This window comes from Oncorhynchus masou, chromosome 26 (assembly GCF_036934945.1).
Source record: "Oncorhynchus masou masou isolate Uvic2021 chromosome 26, UVic_Omas_1.1, whole genome shotgun sequence".
NCBI lineage: Eukaryota > Metazoa > Chordata > Actinopteri > Salmoniformes > Salmonidae > Oncorhynchus > Oncorhynchus masou.
Window position 1 is genome coordinate 18,559,035 of NC_088237.1, and position 13,512 is coordinate 18,572,546.

Here is a 13,512-nt window from a genome sequence, read left to right on the forward strand (position 1 = left end):
AGTAGCCTGGTTAAATATGACAAACTAAGATGTAAGAGATACAGAAACCTCACAATGCTACTGTGATCGATTAGGTTCATGTCTGACATTTCTTTAGCCTAATGTTCGATTTCACTGCATCAGCGCATGTGTGAGACCGGAGTTGGGTTGGGGAGAGGGACAAGTTAAACGAGTGAGGTGGCATTCATCCGGTTCCTGCTTCTAGCAACACAGCAAACGATAGATTGTACAACAAGCTTTTGCTCTGTCACTATAGCCTAGCCAACTATTGTGCAGAATGAGATATGCTTGCATCATAGCCTATAGACTACCCTGCGTTTATTCAGACTTCAATAAGCGGCAAGTAGCCTAAAGCCTAGGGCTGAGAGGAAACAGGCTATCGAGAGGCAGGACTACGCTGGAATAAACCCTGCAGTCTCACCCATGCTTCCTCCCGAATAGCCTTCTTCTCCAGCTGTTTTACACTGTCCCCACTACTGTTTTGACGTTATTTTTTCTGCAAAGGAAAGAACCGAACCATGGAACTTCTTTGCTTCGAGGACAAAGTCGTGCTTGCCCAAATTGACCCCAACATTCTCTATGACGACAGAGTATTGCAAAATCTGCTAACCATAGAAGACAGGTTTCTACCGCAATGTTCGTATTTTAAATGTGTCCAGAAGGACATTCAGCCACATATGAGGCGAATGGTTGCAGTATGGATGCACGAGGTTTGTGAGCGTTTTTAGCCTACATGTGCATTGGTCAGGTATGGTGCTGTTTTCAATGCATTTGTGCATTAGTCAGGTATATTGTTTGAGGGCATATCTCTCACTCTAATAAGTGTGCTGTGTATAATAAGATTTGATTTATCTAAAACAAATGAGCCTACAAGTGTGTGTTTTGTGTAAGAATGTTGCACATAGGAGCATGTTCTAATAACTGTAATAAGTTTGTCTATTTATTCAGATGGTTTATTAAAGTTTCATAGCATGGTTGTTTTGAGAGCTGACATGTTGCCGAATTTTAACAATTTAATTCACTGAGACATGACCCATGCAGGGCATGTGGTGCCTGGGAAGTTCCACCAGGCTAGCTAAAGTCATCGCCACACATTTAAGTTCGCTGAATGTCAATTATCTTGGATTGTATCGGTTATGGAATCAGTTAAATGAAAGAAGACATTCTAAGCTTCATTTTCATGTTGAATCTATACAATTTGTCCGTTCTAAATAATTATGACAATTTTTTTGAAAAACATATTTTCACTTGCTGCCTCAAAATAGCAACCACGCACAGGCTACTTTAGTTTTTGCCATTATAAACTTTAATCAAAGACAAATTACTTTCTCAATTTTCGGGAATGGTTTATGAATGGCTTGTGAACATTACGCATACAATTTTCCTGATGTAGCTAATTTATTTATATTTGTAATTATATTTTGAAAATATGACGGACATGGCGAAGTGAGCTGCGTGGGTGTTTGGGCACGACTTCCGCTACAGGCTATAACGAATGAGAGCTCTTTGATATACTTTAATATTTAAGCTTTTAATGCGGATCCACTGAATGAATATCGACATTTGGTTTCCCCATCATGCAAATGTTGAAATGGGATGTCTGCAGACATTAATGTAAATATTGATAGAGTAATTAAAAATATTAGGCCTAATAATATTATCTCCCACCAGGTTTGTGAAGAGGAGAAGAGTGAGGAAGACGTTTTCCCCTTGGCTATTAATTATTTGGACAGATTTTTAGCGGTGGCGCCCACTAGAAAGTGTTATTTGCAACTTCTAGGAGGTGTATGCATGCTCCTTGCAACAAAGTTAAAGGAGAGTCGTCCATTAACTGCAGAACAGCTGTGCATGTACACAGACAACTCCATCACACCAAGGGAGCTGCTGGTAAGAAACTATTGTTTTCTCTTAATGCATGGAAAAGTATGCAATTAAAACATCATTCATTCGTGTATAGCCCAATAATTGTACAATATGAAAGTTTTTTTTTCTGCCATATTTGGTTAAATATATCAGTGTACAGTTCTGGAGACTGATTCATTCCTTGGCCATACAGTGGGCCTATGCATGCATGAGGAGTGCCTGATCAGGTCTGAGCTAAAGTGGCCTGTGTCGCCACCTAGTGGCAGTTATCCAGTTTGTCTTGTGGTAGAAAGATTTCAACATTTCAAACATTGTGGATTAATCATTTGTAGAAAGGAACAGTCGTGCATAAATCCACAAGGGTTATATTAATATCCACTGGCTGAGGAAGTTTTATAAACATTAGTTTCATAATATCCAACTGTGTTTTCCTGACCACTTTCTGTTAATTGAACGATTGGTCTCTCTCAGGGGGCTGTTATTCCTGGTTATCCCCCCCCCCCCCCCATGGCATGTCCCACCCATGTTGCTCAAGTGTCCAAATATGAATCACCATAGGAGAGCTATGGGACTGTGTCCTCTTCTCCTCTGCTGTCTAGCTGCCGGGGTTGCATCATCACACAACCCCTGTGCTCCAGGTTTCCTAGGAAAAAGTGAATGGAAACTTATAGTTAGAGGCTGGTCCCAGATGTGTTTGTGCTGTCTTGCCAATTCCTAAGGTCACAGTAATGCCAACTCATGCTAGATGGCACAAACAGACCTGGGACCAGGATGGTGAAATTGAGATTCTTTGTCAATGAGCCACTGCTGGTGCATCAGCTGAGAGAGAGAGAGGGGGATTCAGGTGTTTTCTAGCAAGGGCAGCTGTCCAGGAAGTGAGCGCAGCAGTGACAATAGGACAGACCTCCCTGCACATCTTCAGTCAACATTCTCCACTGTCTTACCATAGGTTAATTGTTTGCATGTGTGGCGCTGAGCTGGTAGGAAACATATAGATTAATGAAGTCCCGCTGTACGGCTGACGCTTGTTCTGGGCCGCCCCTATAATCTGAGAGAGCCGCACAGAGAGGGGCCTGTCCCTGTCCACGCTAACAGAGGGGTTTCAGTAAACATGGGCGTTCCCTGCCACAGTCTCCATCTCGGGTTGCCCCATCATCTCAAAAGAGGAAACCAGTCGGGGGGGGGGTCAGCTGAATTTATCACATTGGCTGTTTTGTTCCTTTCCTTTTCCCCTTGGGGTGAGGCTGCTTTTAACATGAAAGCTCCCCGCAGCGTGCTAACCAACACGGGCGGTGCAGACCAAAGACGCTAGCTAAGGCTTGTGACAGGAAGGAAGCAACTGTGGCTGTGATGCTGCTGTCTGGCTGGAACCAGTGGTGAGGCTCGACGCGTCACATGAAGAGTAATGGGAGAACCATGCAGAACGAGAGAGAGTGTCAAGGAAGATGTTGCTTTGGTGTTGAATGATATCTCCTCTGAATTGAGACGGACTTGTTGGTATGCATGGTATTTCATGGCAAACGGAAGAGGAACAGGATCAACACACATCCCCTCAATACCCTATAGTGCAACAGAATAAAACCATTAAAAGTCCCATGATGGTAGTGACTCCCCATTACTGCCTATCACTTATTAACCATCATTTCACATAATTTTACTTTTAATAAACTATTTCAGTTGTGTATATTACACTTGTTTTATTTGAGGACTATTATTTAATTCCAAGTCATCTCATCTCTGTAGAGCTGCTGCCTATTGTCTGACAAAATCACTATTTTAGTAGTGCTTCAAAGTAAATAAGGCATATTTTTATTACTGCTGAATACAATCAATCTAATTTCAGGTAGATTCCTTGCGAAGCAACAGCTGCTCTCTATATCACCTCATCGTGCATTGATCTCTCTTCCGTAGCAGGCATAAAATAAACCCAGACCGGACAAGTAGATGCGCAATGGATTATGGTTATTGTAGTTAATTACTTCGCTAAACTATATAGAATATTGGCCTGTTGGAAACGACAACACCCTACTACATCGCACAGTTCAGGCTCAATATGATTTATCTCTAGAGAAACTGGACGATGTGCCCATTGAGCTCACAGAAAAAGAAGGGGAAAAATGGCATTCTAATAATTGAATAGATGTCAGTCAATTAGTAGTTTAAAAAACAAAATTTTGGTTAGTCGTTTAGCACTAATACCCTATAAAGTGTCAGCAGCTTATAAACCCAGCTCATGCATTTGTTGACAGTAAGGCTGAGTAAAGTGGTGAATGCATAATAATGATCCACAAGACATTACAATTCTTCTCATGCTTTGTTTTCTTCCTTTTGTCTCTGTCCTCTAGGAGTGGGAGTTGGTGGTCCTAGCGAAGTTGAAGTGGAACATGGCGGCAGTCATCCCAAACGACTTTGTGGATCACATCCTGCACAGACTGCCCCTGCCCAAAGATAAGCTATCTGTGGTCCGCAAGCACACACAGACATTCATCGCCCTGTGTGCCACAGGTAATAACAGGAAATTACCTCAGGAGAACTTCTGTTTCCTGATAGGATAGTCTCGCCTTTTTTCTCGTTAACAATCTATCTGACATTGTGACTCATTGTTGATTGCACTCATCTGACCCTCTACTCAGCAGTCTAAGGGCAGGGACCACAAACACACATCCATCCAATGGCTGCTCTCCACGTTTCTCTTCCCAACACCTCTCGTAGCCTAATGGGGTCATCTTTACATTACAATGGCTGCTAAAAGCAGATGCAAGCAGTATCGAGAGCACTTTGAGCATATAAGGCATTAATAGTATAGTTAAAGGAGGCTGGGAGAATCCTCTCAGTGCGTGTTGTTTAGGTTAGCCTCTCCCTGTGATGACAGTGGGTGGATGAGTCTCCTCGCCTGCTGTTTGGCTCCCCTTCCACCTTCTCCTCTGTGGACTAGGGTACAGCAGCTGTGGGTCTCTCGCTCTCTCTCGCCCTCTCAAAACAAACACACACACAGAGGCCCTTCCAGGTTTGATAAGTCAGAACTGGCAGCCAGTGGTCTTCCTTCCTCCCCTAGCCTCTGTACATCTCTGCTGTGGAGCAGGATGGACTCAGATGCTGCTTCAGACCCTTCCTAAACTCTAAGGGTGAATCCCAATGGGTTTGTTTCCTTTATCCTACTGTATTGTTTACCTTTATTTAACTAGGCAAGTCAGTTAAGAACAAATTCTTATTCCCTGACCTGTAGGCAGCTGCTGCTCTCTCTCTCTCCTATATATTACATCTTTCACGTCAGACAATTTTAGAGGGAGGAAATGTAACTTAGGAAAAAAGTCCACTTTGATGTATTGAGATTTACTGCCATGTGTCTCTTTGATCCGATCTGGCCCATAAGTCCTTGTTTACTACAATATGGTATTCAAGCCATAGGCTCCTTCAATGAGGTTCATGCCCTGTGGCTGTTTAGTGCCATTTTAGTGTTGCATTTTTTATTTGGGTGTGTTTCAGCGGTCTCCCCACTATTCATAAGCAGCCCATTTTATATCACAAGCGCAAAACAGCCACAATAAAAAAAGAGTCTGCTGTGGTTTAGCAATAATGTAAATGTTTGGAGGTTTATGTGCTGCTCTGAATGTTGTTCTCATGACAGGGGAGGTCTCTGGCCTCTGCACAGCTGGCCTCTTGAGGAGACGAGAGTGGTTGGACTACTCCCTGGGGTTGATCCAAAGCTATCAGTCGCATCCTCTTTCTATAAAGAGAGAGAAGGCCACATCACAGAGACCAGGGTCTGTGCTTGGCTGGACTGTGCTTGGGCTAGAGCTGGAGCTAAAGCTAAACCCAGTCCACTTTAGGGACATTTCCTTTCCTCCAGGCTTGCTTCCTCCCTCCCCCGCTAGCAGGCAGGGCTATTGTCGCTGAGCGCTCTGGGCCTGGTTGATGGAGGACAAGAGGGAGTAGTTTCTGGAACTCATTGCTCACTGAGTAGGAGGATTCCTGCTATGTTTTCCTAATCACAGCTGAGGCAGAGTGAGGGAAAACACACAGGCTCCATCACAGCCATGTTGGACATGTGTTAGACTGTGGGAAAGTTGGGTTAAGCTCTTTAAAAGCTCATATTAAGAGATTATGAAGATGTTTGAACGTCTTTAAATGCTCAGCTACTTCATTTGGACTACATCTTGACTTGATAGTGCGTCTTGTGTTAGTCTGTGGGAAAGTACAGTTCAACTCAGTTTGTAGCTTATATTGTAGATTTTTCCCCTCTAAATGCTTCCTCACTACTCGACTTGAATGTGCAACTTTGATTGTGATTTGTCACCCCTTGACTGTTGTGAACTCACTGATGTCCGACAGGTGACTGACGGATCACGTTGTCTCTTATCCTCAGATTTCAGCTTCGCTATGAACCCCCCCTCCATGATCGCTGCGGGCAGCGTGGGGGCGGCCGTCTGCGGCCTGCAGCTGGACCAATCCGACCAGGCCCTGAGTCGAGACCGTCTGACTGACCTGCTGGCCAAGATCACCAACACAGAGGTGGTAAGTAGTGTCTATAGCCTGATCCCAGGTCTGTTTTTAATGTTTGGCCAATTCCTTGTTATATCAGTGAATGACAAGGAGTTAGGCTAGGTAAGTGCTGCATGGCAGACATATTAGGAGCATGGCGGGAAACTTTTGAAGAGATGGTAATATCAGTATTGGCGAGCGTATAGCACAAAATACTAAATGTGTTCCAACAATGGGCACCGACACCCTCTTTGGCTGCCTGTTAGACTTAGCTATTCACCAACGTTCCTGGGCTTGGAGCATGGAGATATTCCTGGTAAACAAGAGCGATGCTACAGTATGCCTGCAGTAGTCACACATTGAAGCTATTTACTTTTCATGGAGTCAGAGCCTGTGGGTATTGGCTCGGGACCTAGACTGCAGCTATAAAGAGCGGAGGCAAGGGAATGTCTTCTTAGAACCCAGGGCCCACATTCTTGTGGTAGAACACAGGCAGGCAGTTCCTTTGCATGGCTCCCACTTTAACTCTTCTCTTATGCCTAACAGAGGCTCCATCTTTCTAGGCGAAATGGCAGATGAGAAACACACATATTTCCTAACTCCTTAAGATGACATGCATTGAGAGCTCTCACACCATATATATTAGTGGAGGCTGGTGGGAGGAGCTATAGGAGGACTGGCTCATTGTAATGGCTGGAATTAAATGAATGGAACGGTATCAAACATATGGAAACCACATGTTTGAGTCTGTCCCATTCCAACCATTATTATAGCTCCTCCCACTAGCCTCCACTGCTATATATATATGTATGTATGTATGTATGTATGTATGTATGTATGTATGTATGTATGTATGTATGTATGTATGTATGTATGTATGTAGGCCTGTAATTTTCACCATAGGTACACTTCAACTATGACAGACAAAATGAGAAGAAAAAAATCCAGAAAATCACATTGTAGGATTTTTAATGAATTTATTTGCAAATTATGGTGGAAAATAAGTATTTGGTCACCTACAAACAAGCAATATTTCTGGCTCTCACAGACCTGTAACTTCTTCTTTAAGAGGCTCCTCTGTCCTCCACTTGTTACCTGTATTAATGGCACCTGTTTGAACTTGTTATCAGTATAAAAGACACCTGTCCACAACCTCAAACAGTCACACTCCAAACTCCACTATAGCCAAGACCAAAGAGCTGTCAAAGGACACCAGAAACAAAATTGTAGACCTGCACCAGGCTGGGAAGACTGAATCTGCAATAGGTAAGCAGCTTGGTTTGAAGAAATCAACTGTGGGAGCAATTATTGGGAAATGGAAGACATACAAGACCACTGACATTCTCCCTCGATTTGGGGCTCCACGCAAGATATCACCCCGTGGGGTCAAAATGATCACAAGAACGGTGAGCAAAAATAACAGGACCACACGGGGGGGACCTAGTGAATGACCTGCAGAGAGCTGGGACCAAAGTAACAAAGCCTACCATCAGTAACAAACTACGCCGCCAGGGACTCCAATCCTGCAGTGCCAGACGTGTCCCCCTGCTTAAACCAGTACATGTCCAGGCCCGTCTGAAGTTTGCTAGAGAGTATTTGGATGATCCAGAGGAAGATTGGGAGAATGTCATATGGTCAGATGGTAAAAACTCAACTCGTCGTGTTTGGAGGACAAAGAATGCTGAGTTGCATCCAAAGAACACCATACCTACTGTGAAGCATGGGGGTGGAAACATCATGCTTTGGGGCCAGGATGACTGATCCATGTAAAGAAAAGAATGAATGGGGCCATGTATCGTGAGATTTTGAGTGAAAACCTCCTATCAGCAAGGGCATTGAAGATGAAACGTGGCTGGGTCTTTCAGCATGACAATGATCCCAAACACACCGCCCGGGTAACGAAGGAGTGGCTTCGTAAGAAGCATTTCAAGGTCCTGGAGTGGCCTCGCCAGTCTCCAGATCTCAACCCCATAGAAAATCTTTGGATGGAGTTGAAAGTCCGTGTTGCCCAGCAACAGCCCAAAAACATCACTGCTGTAGAGGAGATCTGCATGGAGGAATGGGCCAAAATACCAGCAACATTGTGTGAAAACCTTGTGAAAACATTTGACCTCTGTCATTGCCAACAAAATGTATATAAAAGAGAAACTTTTGTTATTGACCAAATACTTATTGTTCTACCATAATTTGCAAGTGTGTGTGTGTACACACACACACACACACACACACACACACACACAGTGCCTTCGGAGAGTATTCAGACCCCTTGCCTTCCACATTTTGTTAGGTTACAGCCTTATTCTAAAATTGATTCAAAAAATGTTTATCAATCTACACAAAACACCCCATAATGACAAAGCAGAACCGGGTTTTTAGACATTTTTGCTAATTTATATATATACAGTGGGGCAAAAAAGTATTTAGTCAGCCATCAGTTGTGCAAGTTCTCCCACTTAAAAAGATGAGGCCTTTCCAAATCATGTCCAATCAATTGAATGTACCACAGGTGGAATCCAATCAAGTTGTAGAAACATCTCAAGGATGATCAATGGAAACAGGATGCGCCTGAGCTAAATTTCGAGTCTCATAGCAAAGGGTCTGAATACTTATGTCGCTTCGTCATTATAGGGTATTGTGTGTAGAATGCTGAGGATTTTAATTTATTTAATCCATTGTAGAGTAAGGCTGTAATGTAACAATGTGGAAAAAGTCAGGGGGTCTGAATACTTTCTGATGGCACAGTATATGTATATATACTGCAGATGTGAATCTTATTATTTTACGTCACAGATTAAATCGCTGTTTTGTTGTCTAAGATATTTCTTTATCACTGTAAGTCTGCTCCCTTGGCTTACACAAAGGAACCAGGGGCCACAGGGGACTCGGGCCACAGTCAAAGACTAGAAATGACCCAGCATCTCTCGATAGACCTGTGGTTATTATGTGGCCATGGCAACGCTGGAGCTCAGACTGCGACCCATTTTAAGTTTTAGTTATCCATACATTTCAAAGGAATGTTGGCCTCTTTGCAAGCTGTGTGCACAATTTAGGGCCCACGCTTTCGGCTCCAGAGTCAGACCTCCCACGAGAGGATGCACGGAATCAGGGAAATTACTTTTGAGATTCACCCGCTGTGTCCTGAGTGATGAGAAAGGTTTCTTTGGTCTCAGGGTTGCTGTGTTCCTCTCAAAAACCCAATGGGCCTTGGTCAAAAATGTTGCACTATAAAGGGACTATGTAACCATTTGGAAGTCTAGCCCATTATTGACTTTAGGACAATTAGGAATGTTCTACCCACACCTCACGTGTGTTTAGGAGGATTCAAGGGCCCAATGAGTCGCCACTCTCTGCCTGGTGTCTTGTGTGCGCTGGTACCCATTGTTCTAGTGACTGACTGGTCATGAAACAGGCACGACCACTTATCACAAGACTCATAATACCCTCCCGGTCTGGCCTGCCATGCATGTGACCAAAGCTGTTCCAATAACAGTCAGATGTCGAACGTGTAACTGCATGACAGCGTTAACTGTTCGTCCACAGGTGCCTGGGGTCAATCAAGAGTGTGTACAGCACCTAAAGTAGAGGTGTTAGTGTATTGATGTCTCTTCTCTGTGTCTGTTGCAGGACTGTCTGAAGGCGTGTCAGGAGCAGATAGAGAGGGTGTTGGCCAGTAGCCTGCAGCAGGAGCAACAGCAGCAGAGGCGAATGGCCCAAGGCAGACCGGGCAGCAAGGCCATGGAGCAGCAAGACCAATCCAGAACCCCAACAGACGTACGCGACGTCAACCTATGAGCTTCCCCACCACCACCACCACCATCTACAAGAGTGACGCCCACCAGCGAGCTCCCAACAATTACGTTGCTCTGTCAATCTATGGCATCTAACAACATTCGCAATGTCAAGCAATGAGCTGCCAGCACATACGCCAAGTCAACCAATGAACTCCCACCACTAAATGTCACACCAACCTACGAGTTCCCACCCTTGTTTGTTAAGTCAACCTGTGAGGTCCCACAAAGTTTGGGTTGGCAATCTATGAGCTGTCAACAGCATTATGCTGGAATTATCAACGGATAAGAACTTTTACAAACAACATAGAGAATAGGTTAAAAAAAAGAAATGGGCGGCTCCCATCTATATTTAGCTGGTCACATATTGACATATGTGCCATATTGAATTAAACAAGCTCTTTTAGACACAATGTATTTGAAAACGTGATAGTGCCTTAGGTTTGCAGAAAGGAAACTTGGAATAGATTTGCATCATTGAATTATTAAATATAGAAATATTAGTTTTGTTACTTGATAAAAATACAAAAATGTAGTTTTTCACTCTAAAAAAGCTAGCAAAAACATTTATTATTCATATTATTGTATTTTAATTATTGTTATTCTAGATATTGTTATCATTATTTCAATATAATTTAGTTTTATAATTAATATAATAATTGTTAATCATTAGTAAGCATTTATCAATTTCACAGTGGCTGGGTGCTTTCCTCAATTTCAAATACAGGAAGCCCCTGTAGTACTGTGTGCATTACATTAAGTACTGGTTTGGTTCTGCACAGTGTTCATACACCTTTATTTAGGAGAAGCTAATGTACAGGATGAAGGGAGCGGTATCTCCTGCCTGCTTAGCTCTGCATCTGTAGCACTGCTTCCTATTTATGCTCTTATATGCTGGCCAGGAGAGGGCTGGGCCCACTCACACAGAACACAAAGAGAGCGAGGGGGGGTAGAGAGACACAGGTAAGGAGTCCTGAGGGTGTGTATATACTGCCCCCTAAGGGTGAGAGCAAGGACAGAACAACTGTCAGCTGTTAAGGTCTTGATTTCATTGCCAAGTTAATACCAAGCCAATATTTACTTTCTTATTGAACAAAGCTATTTTTATTGTTATGTTATTGGGTTGTGTGCTCTGAGAAACTCCTGCATGTTATTAGAAAATGATTGAGGATCATATATACCTTTTATACCAGGGAGCCCTGTTTTAAGACTGCCAGTAAAGTTGGCGTGAAAGCATGTTTTTGTTCTGGGTCAGACAAAGCCAATACTAGGGAAAGGGAGCCGGCATGTTGGAGGGATGGTCTTAGTCTGGAGATGAGAATGAAACTACAGTTGTTTGTTAGTGTCAGATGGCTTGTTAAAAAAGTTTTGTAGAGTTGGAGTGTGGAACATTTAGAGCAGTGAAAGTTTGGCAAAAGTGGAGTAGCCTATTGGAGAGTGAGAGGGGATGGCAAAAAAAGGGAGGTTTTCAGAATGGAACTAGAGACGGCACGATTGGTGCAATGAAATGAAGGACTTGCAAACAGTTCAAATGAGGGGGAAATGGATGAAGACATGGTAGGAAGCTCTTGTGGCACACCAGAACAAGCCTGTTCTTGATTGGAAGGGCTGCAGGGGGTTGTCATTCTGATAGGTCAAGAGTTGCTCACGAGGGAGCAGTTTGGTGTGCTGGAACATTTCCTGTAAGGGCCTCCTGTTAAATCCAACTAGATATTTAAGTCATGGTCAAAGACTTGGATCAACCTAAATGCACTTTTAAAAACATGTTCCTTAAAAGCTGAAGGGGATGGTGATCAAATGGGGTAGTGGGTTTTCTAATGTTTTATTTTTTTATAATTTTATTTTTTAATTTTAAGTTATTTGATATTCTCTGGGCTGGATCCCCACTTTGGGTGATGCACAAGGACTAGAAGGAATTTCCTGACCAATGAGTAGGAGAAGGGTTTACCAACATGGAACCAAATCAATTGCAATGCAAACCTAGGAAAGCATTAAAAATCACATCTAGACTTGATTATTTGATTACATCCATTTAACTTGAATTTTATTTTTGCCTGCTTCATATCCAAATCAATATGATGGTCCTAAGAAAGGATTACACTATTTTTTCTGGTTCATAGTTTTTTTTTGTATTTTGTTTTGCTCCATAGTTCAGCTTGTTTTTCAGAGAGGAAACTAATAACGTACGGACTTTAAACCTATAGGCAGAAAACTTTGCTCTTTACTTTTAGCAACCACGTTCACCAATGCAGAAAGTATTTAAAACCTATTTTCTTTCTCCCATGAAATGCAATTTGCTATAAACTGAGAAAAGATATGGGTAAGCATTTAAAGTTTTGTTTGTGTTAATTACTTAAATTAATTGAGTGTTTTAAGTGATGAAAGACTAAATGGATCTGTTTATCTTTATCTTTTTCTTGCTGCTATTAAGCCTGTTGTTTTTCAATCTTAGAATTGTGATATTCACTTGTGCTGCTAAATTATGAATTTTAAAGTATCCTATTTCCTTGCTTTTTCCTTGCTGTATGTAAACTGGTGAGCGGTAAAGTGGGACACGTCTTCGACTGGAAGTACCTTCTGCAGTTTTCTAAAATAGCATGTTTTACTCTTTCCATTTATCTGGTGTTCTGTCATTTCCTTGCTGCATTCTACCATTGAAATGTTGTTGTACCTCAGGTTCATTGGACAATACCTCACAACTCAGCAGTTTTTCAGGGAGTTAGTGGAATCAAATCTGACTCTGATGTGTTTTGATAGGTTCTAGATTTTTTTTCCTGGATGAGAGGCAGGAGATTCACGTGGCACCTCCTCTCTTCAGACAACAGAAGTTCCTTGTCTTCCGTCAGATTACACTGATCTGTCGTTGGCCAAGTAAAGGACCAAATACCAGGTATTAAATATACCTAGTGCTAAATAAGAGACTGCTATATAAAATGTATTTGGAAAACAAACAAACAAAATATATTTTATCTTATTTTTCCTACTTATGAGTTACAACCTAATTGGCACATTTAGGGTCAGTGTATTGGATTAAGTGGAATGCATTTTGTGAGGTACCCATTTAGTGAGTTTTTTTTTTTATATGATCAAAAAAAAGTTTGTGGAAAACTGGGATTCCAGTTTGTTTTGACCCCCACCGCTGCCAACCACATGTACCTCAAGTGTCTGATCCACAACTTCTGTTCAATAAATTTGACCCACAAAAAAGAGTGGAGCATCTTTAATGGCTAGTAATGTACTTCTCTTCTGTGCTGGTTAAGGGAAGGTTAACCTCATCCCCAGGCTCAAATTGCTGGTGCATATAGAGCCAGCTGGTGGATGAGATAAAGGGAAGGTGAAATGTGTAGAGTGATTGGGTTGGTGGTGGTGTACTGTGCAG

At 42.5% G+C, this 13,512-nt stretch overlaps 1 protein-coding gene across 2 annotated transcripts; it reads left to right on the forward strand.

The window, feature by feature from the left end:
• Positions 1–157: 157 nt before the first annotated feature.
• LOC135514942 (G1/S-specific cyclin-D2-like) lies at positions 158–12,726 on the forward strand. Of its 2 annotated transcripts, none has more exons than XM_064938696.1 (5): positions 158–710; positions 1,672–1,887; positions 4,209–4,368; positions 6,230–6,378; positions 9,970–12,726. In XM_064938696.1, the coding sequence occupies exons 1-5, from the start codon at positions 519–521 to the stop codon at positions 10,135–10,137; spliced, it is 885 nt and encodes a 294-aa protein (XP_064794768.1). In that variant the 5' UTR covers positions 158–518; the 3' UTR covers positions 10,138–12,726. The 2 variants fall into 2 exon arrangements, with proteins under 2 accessions (XP_064794768.1, XP_064794769.1); XM_064938697.1 differs by having other exon boundaries at positions 645–748.
• The last annotated feature ends 786 nt before the right edge of the window (positions 12,727–13,512 follow it).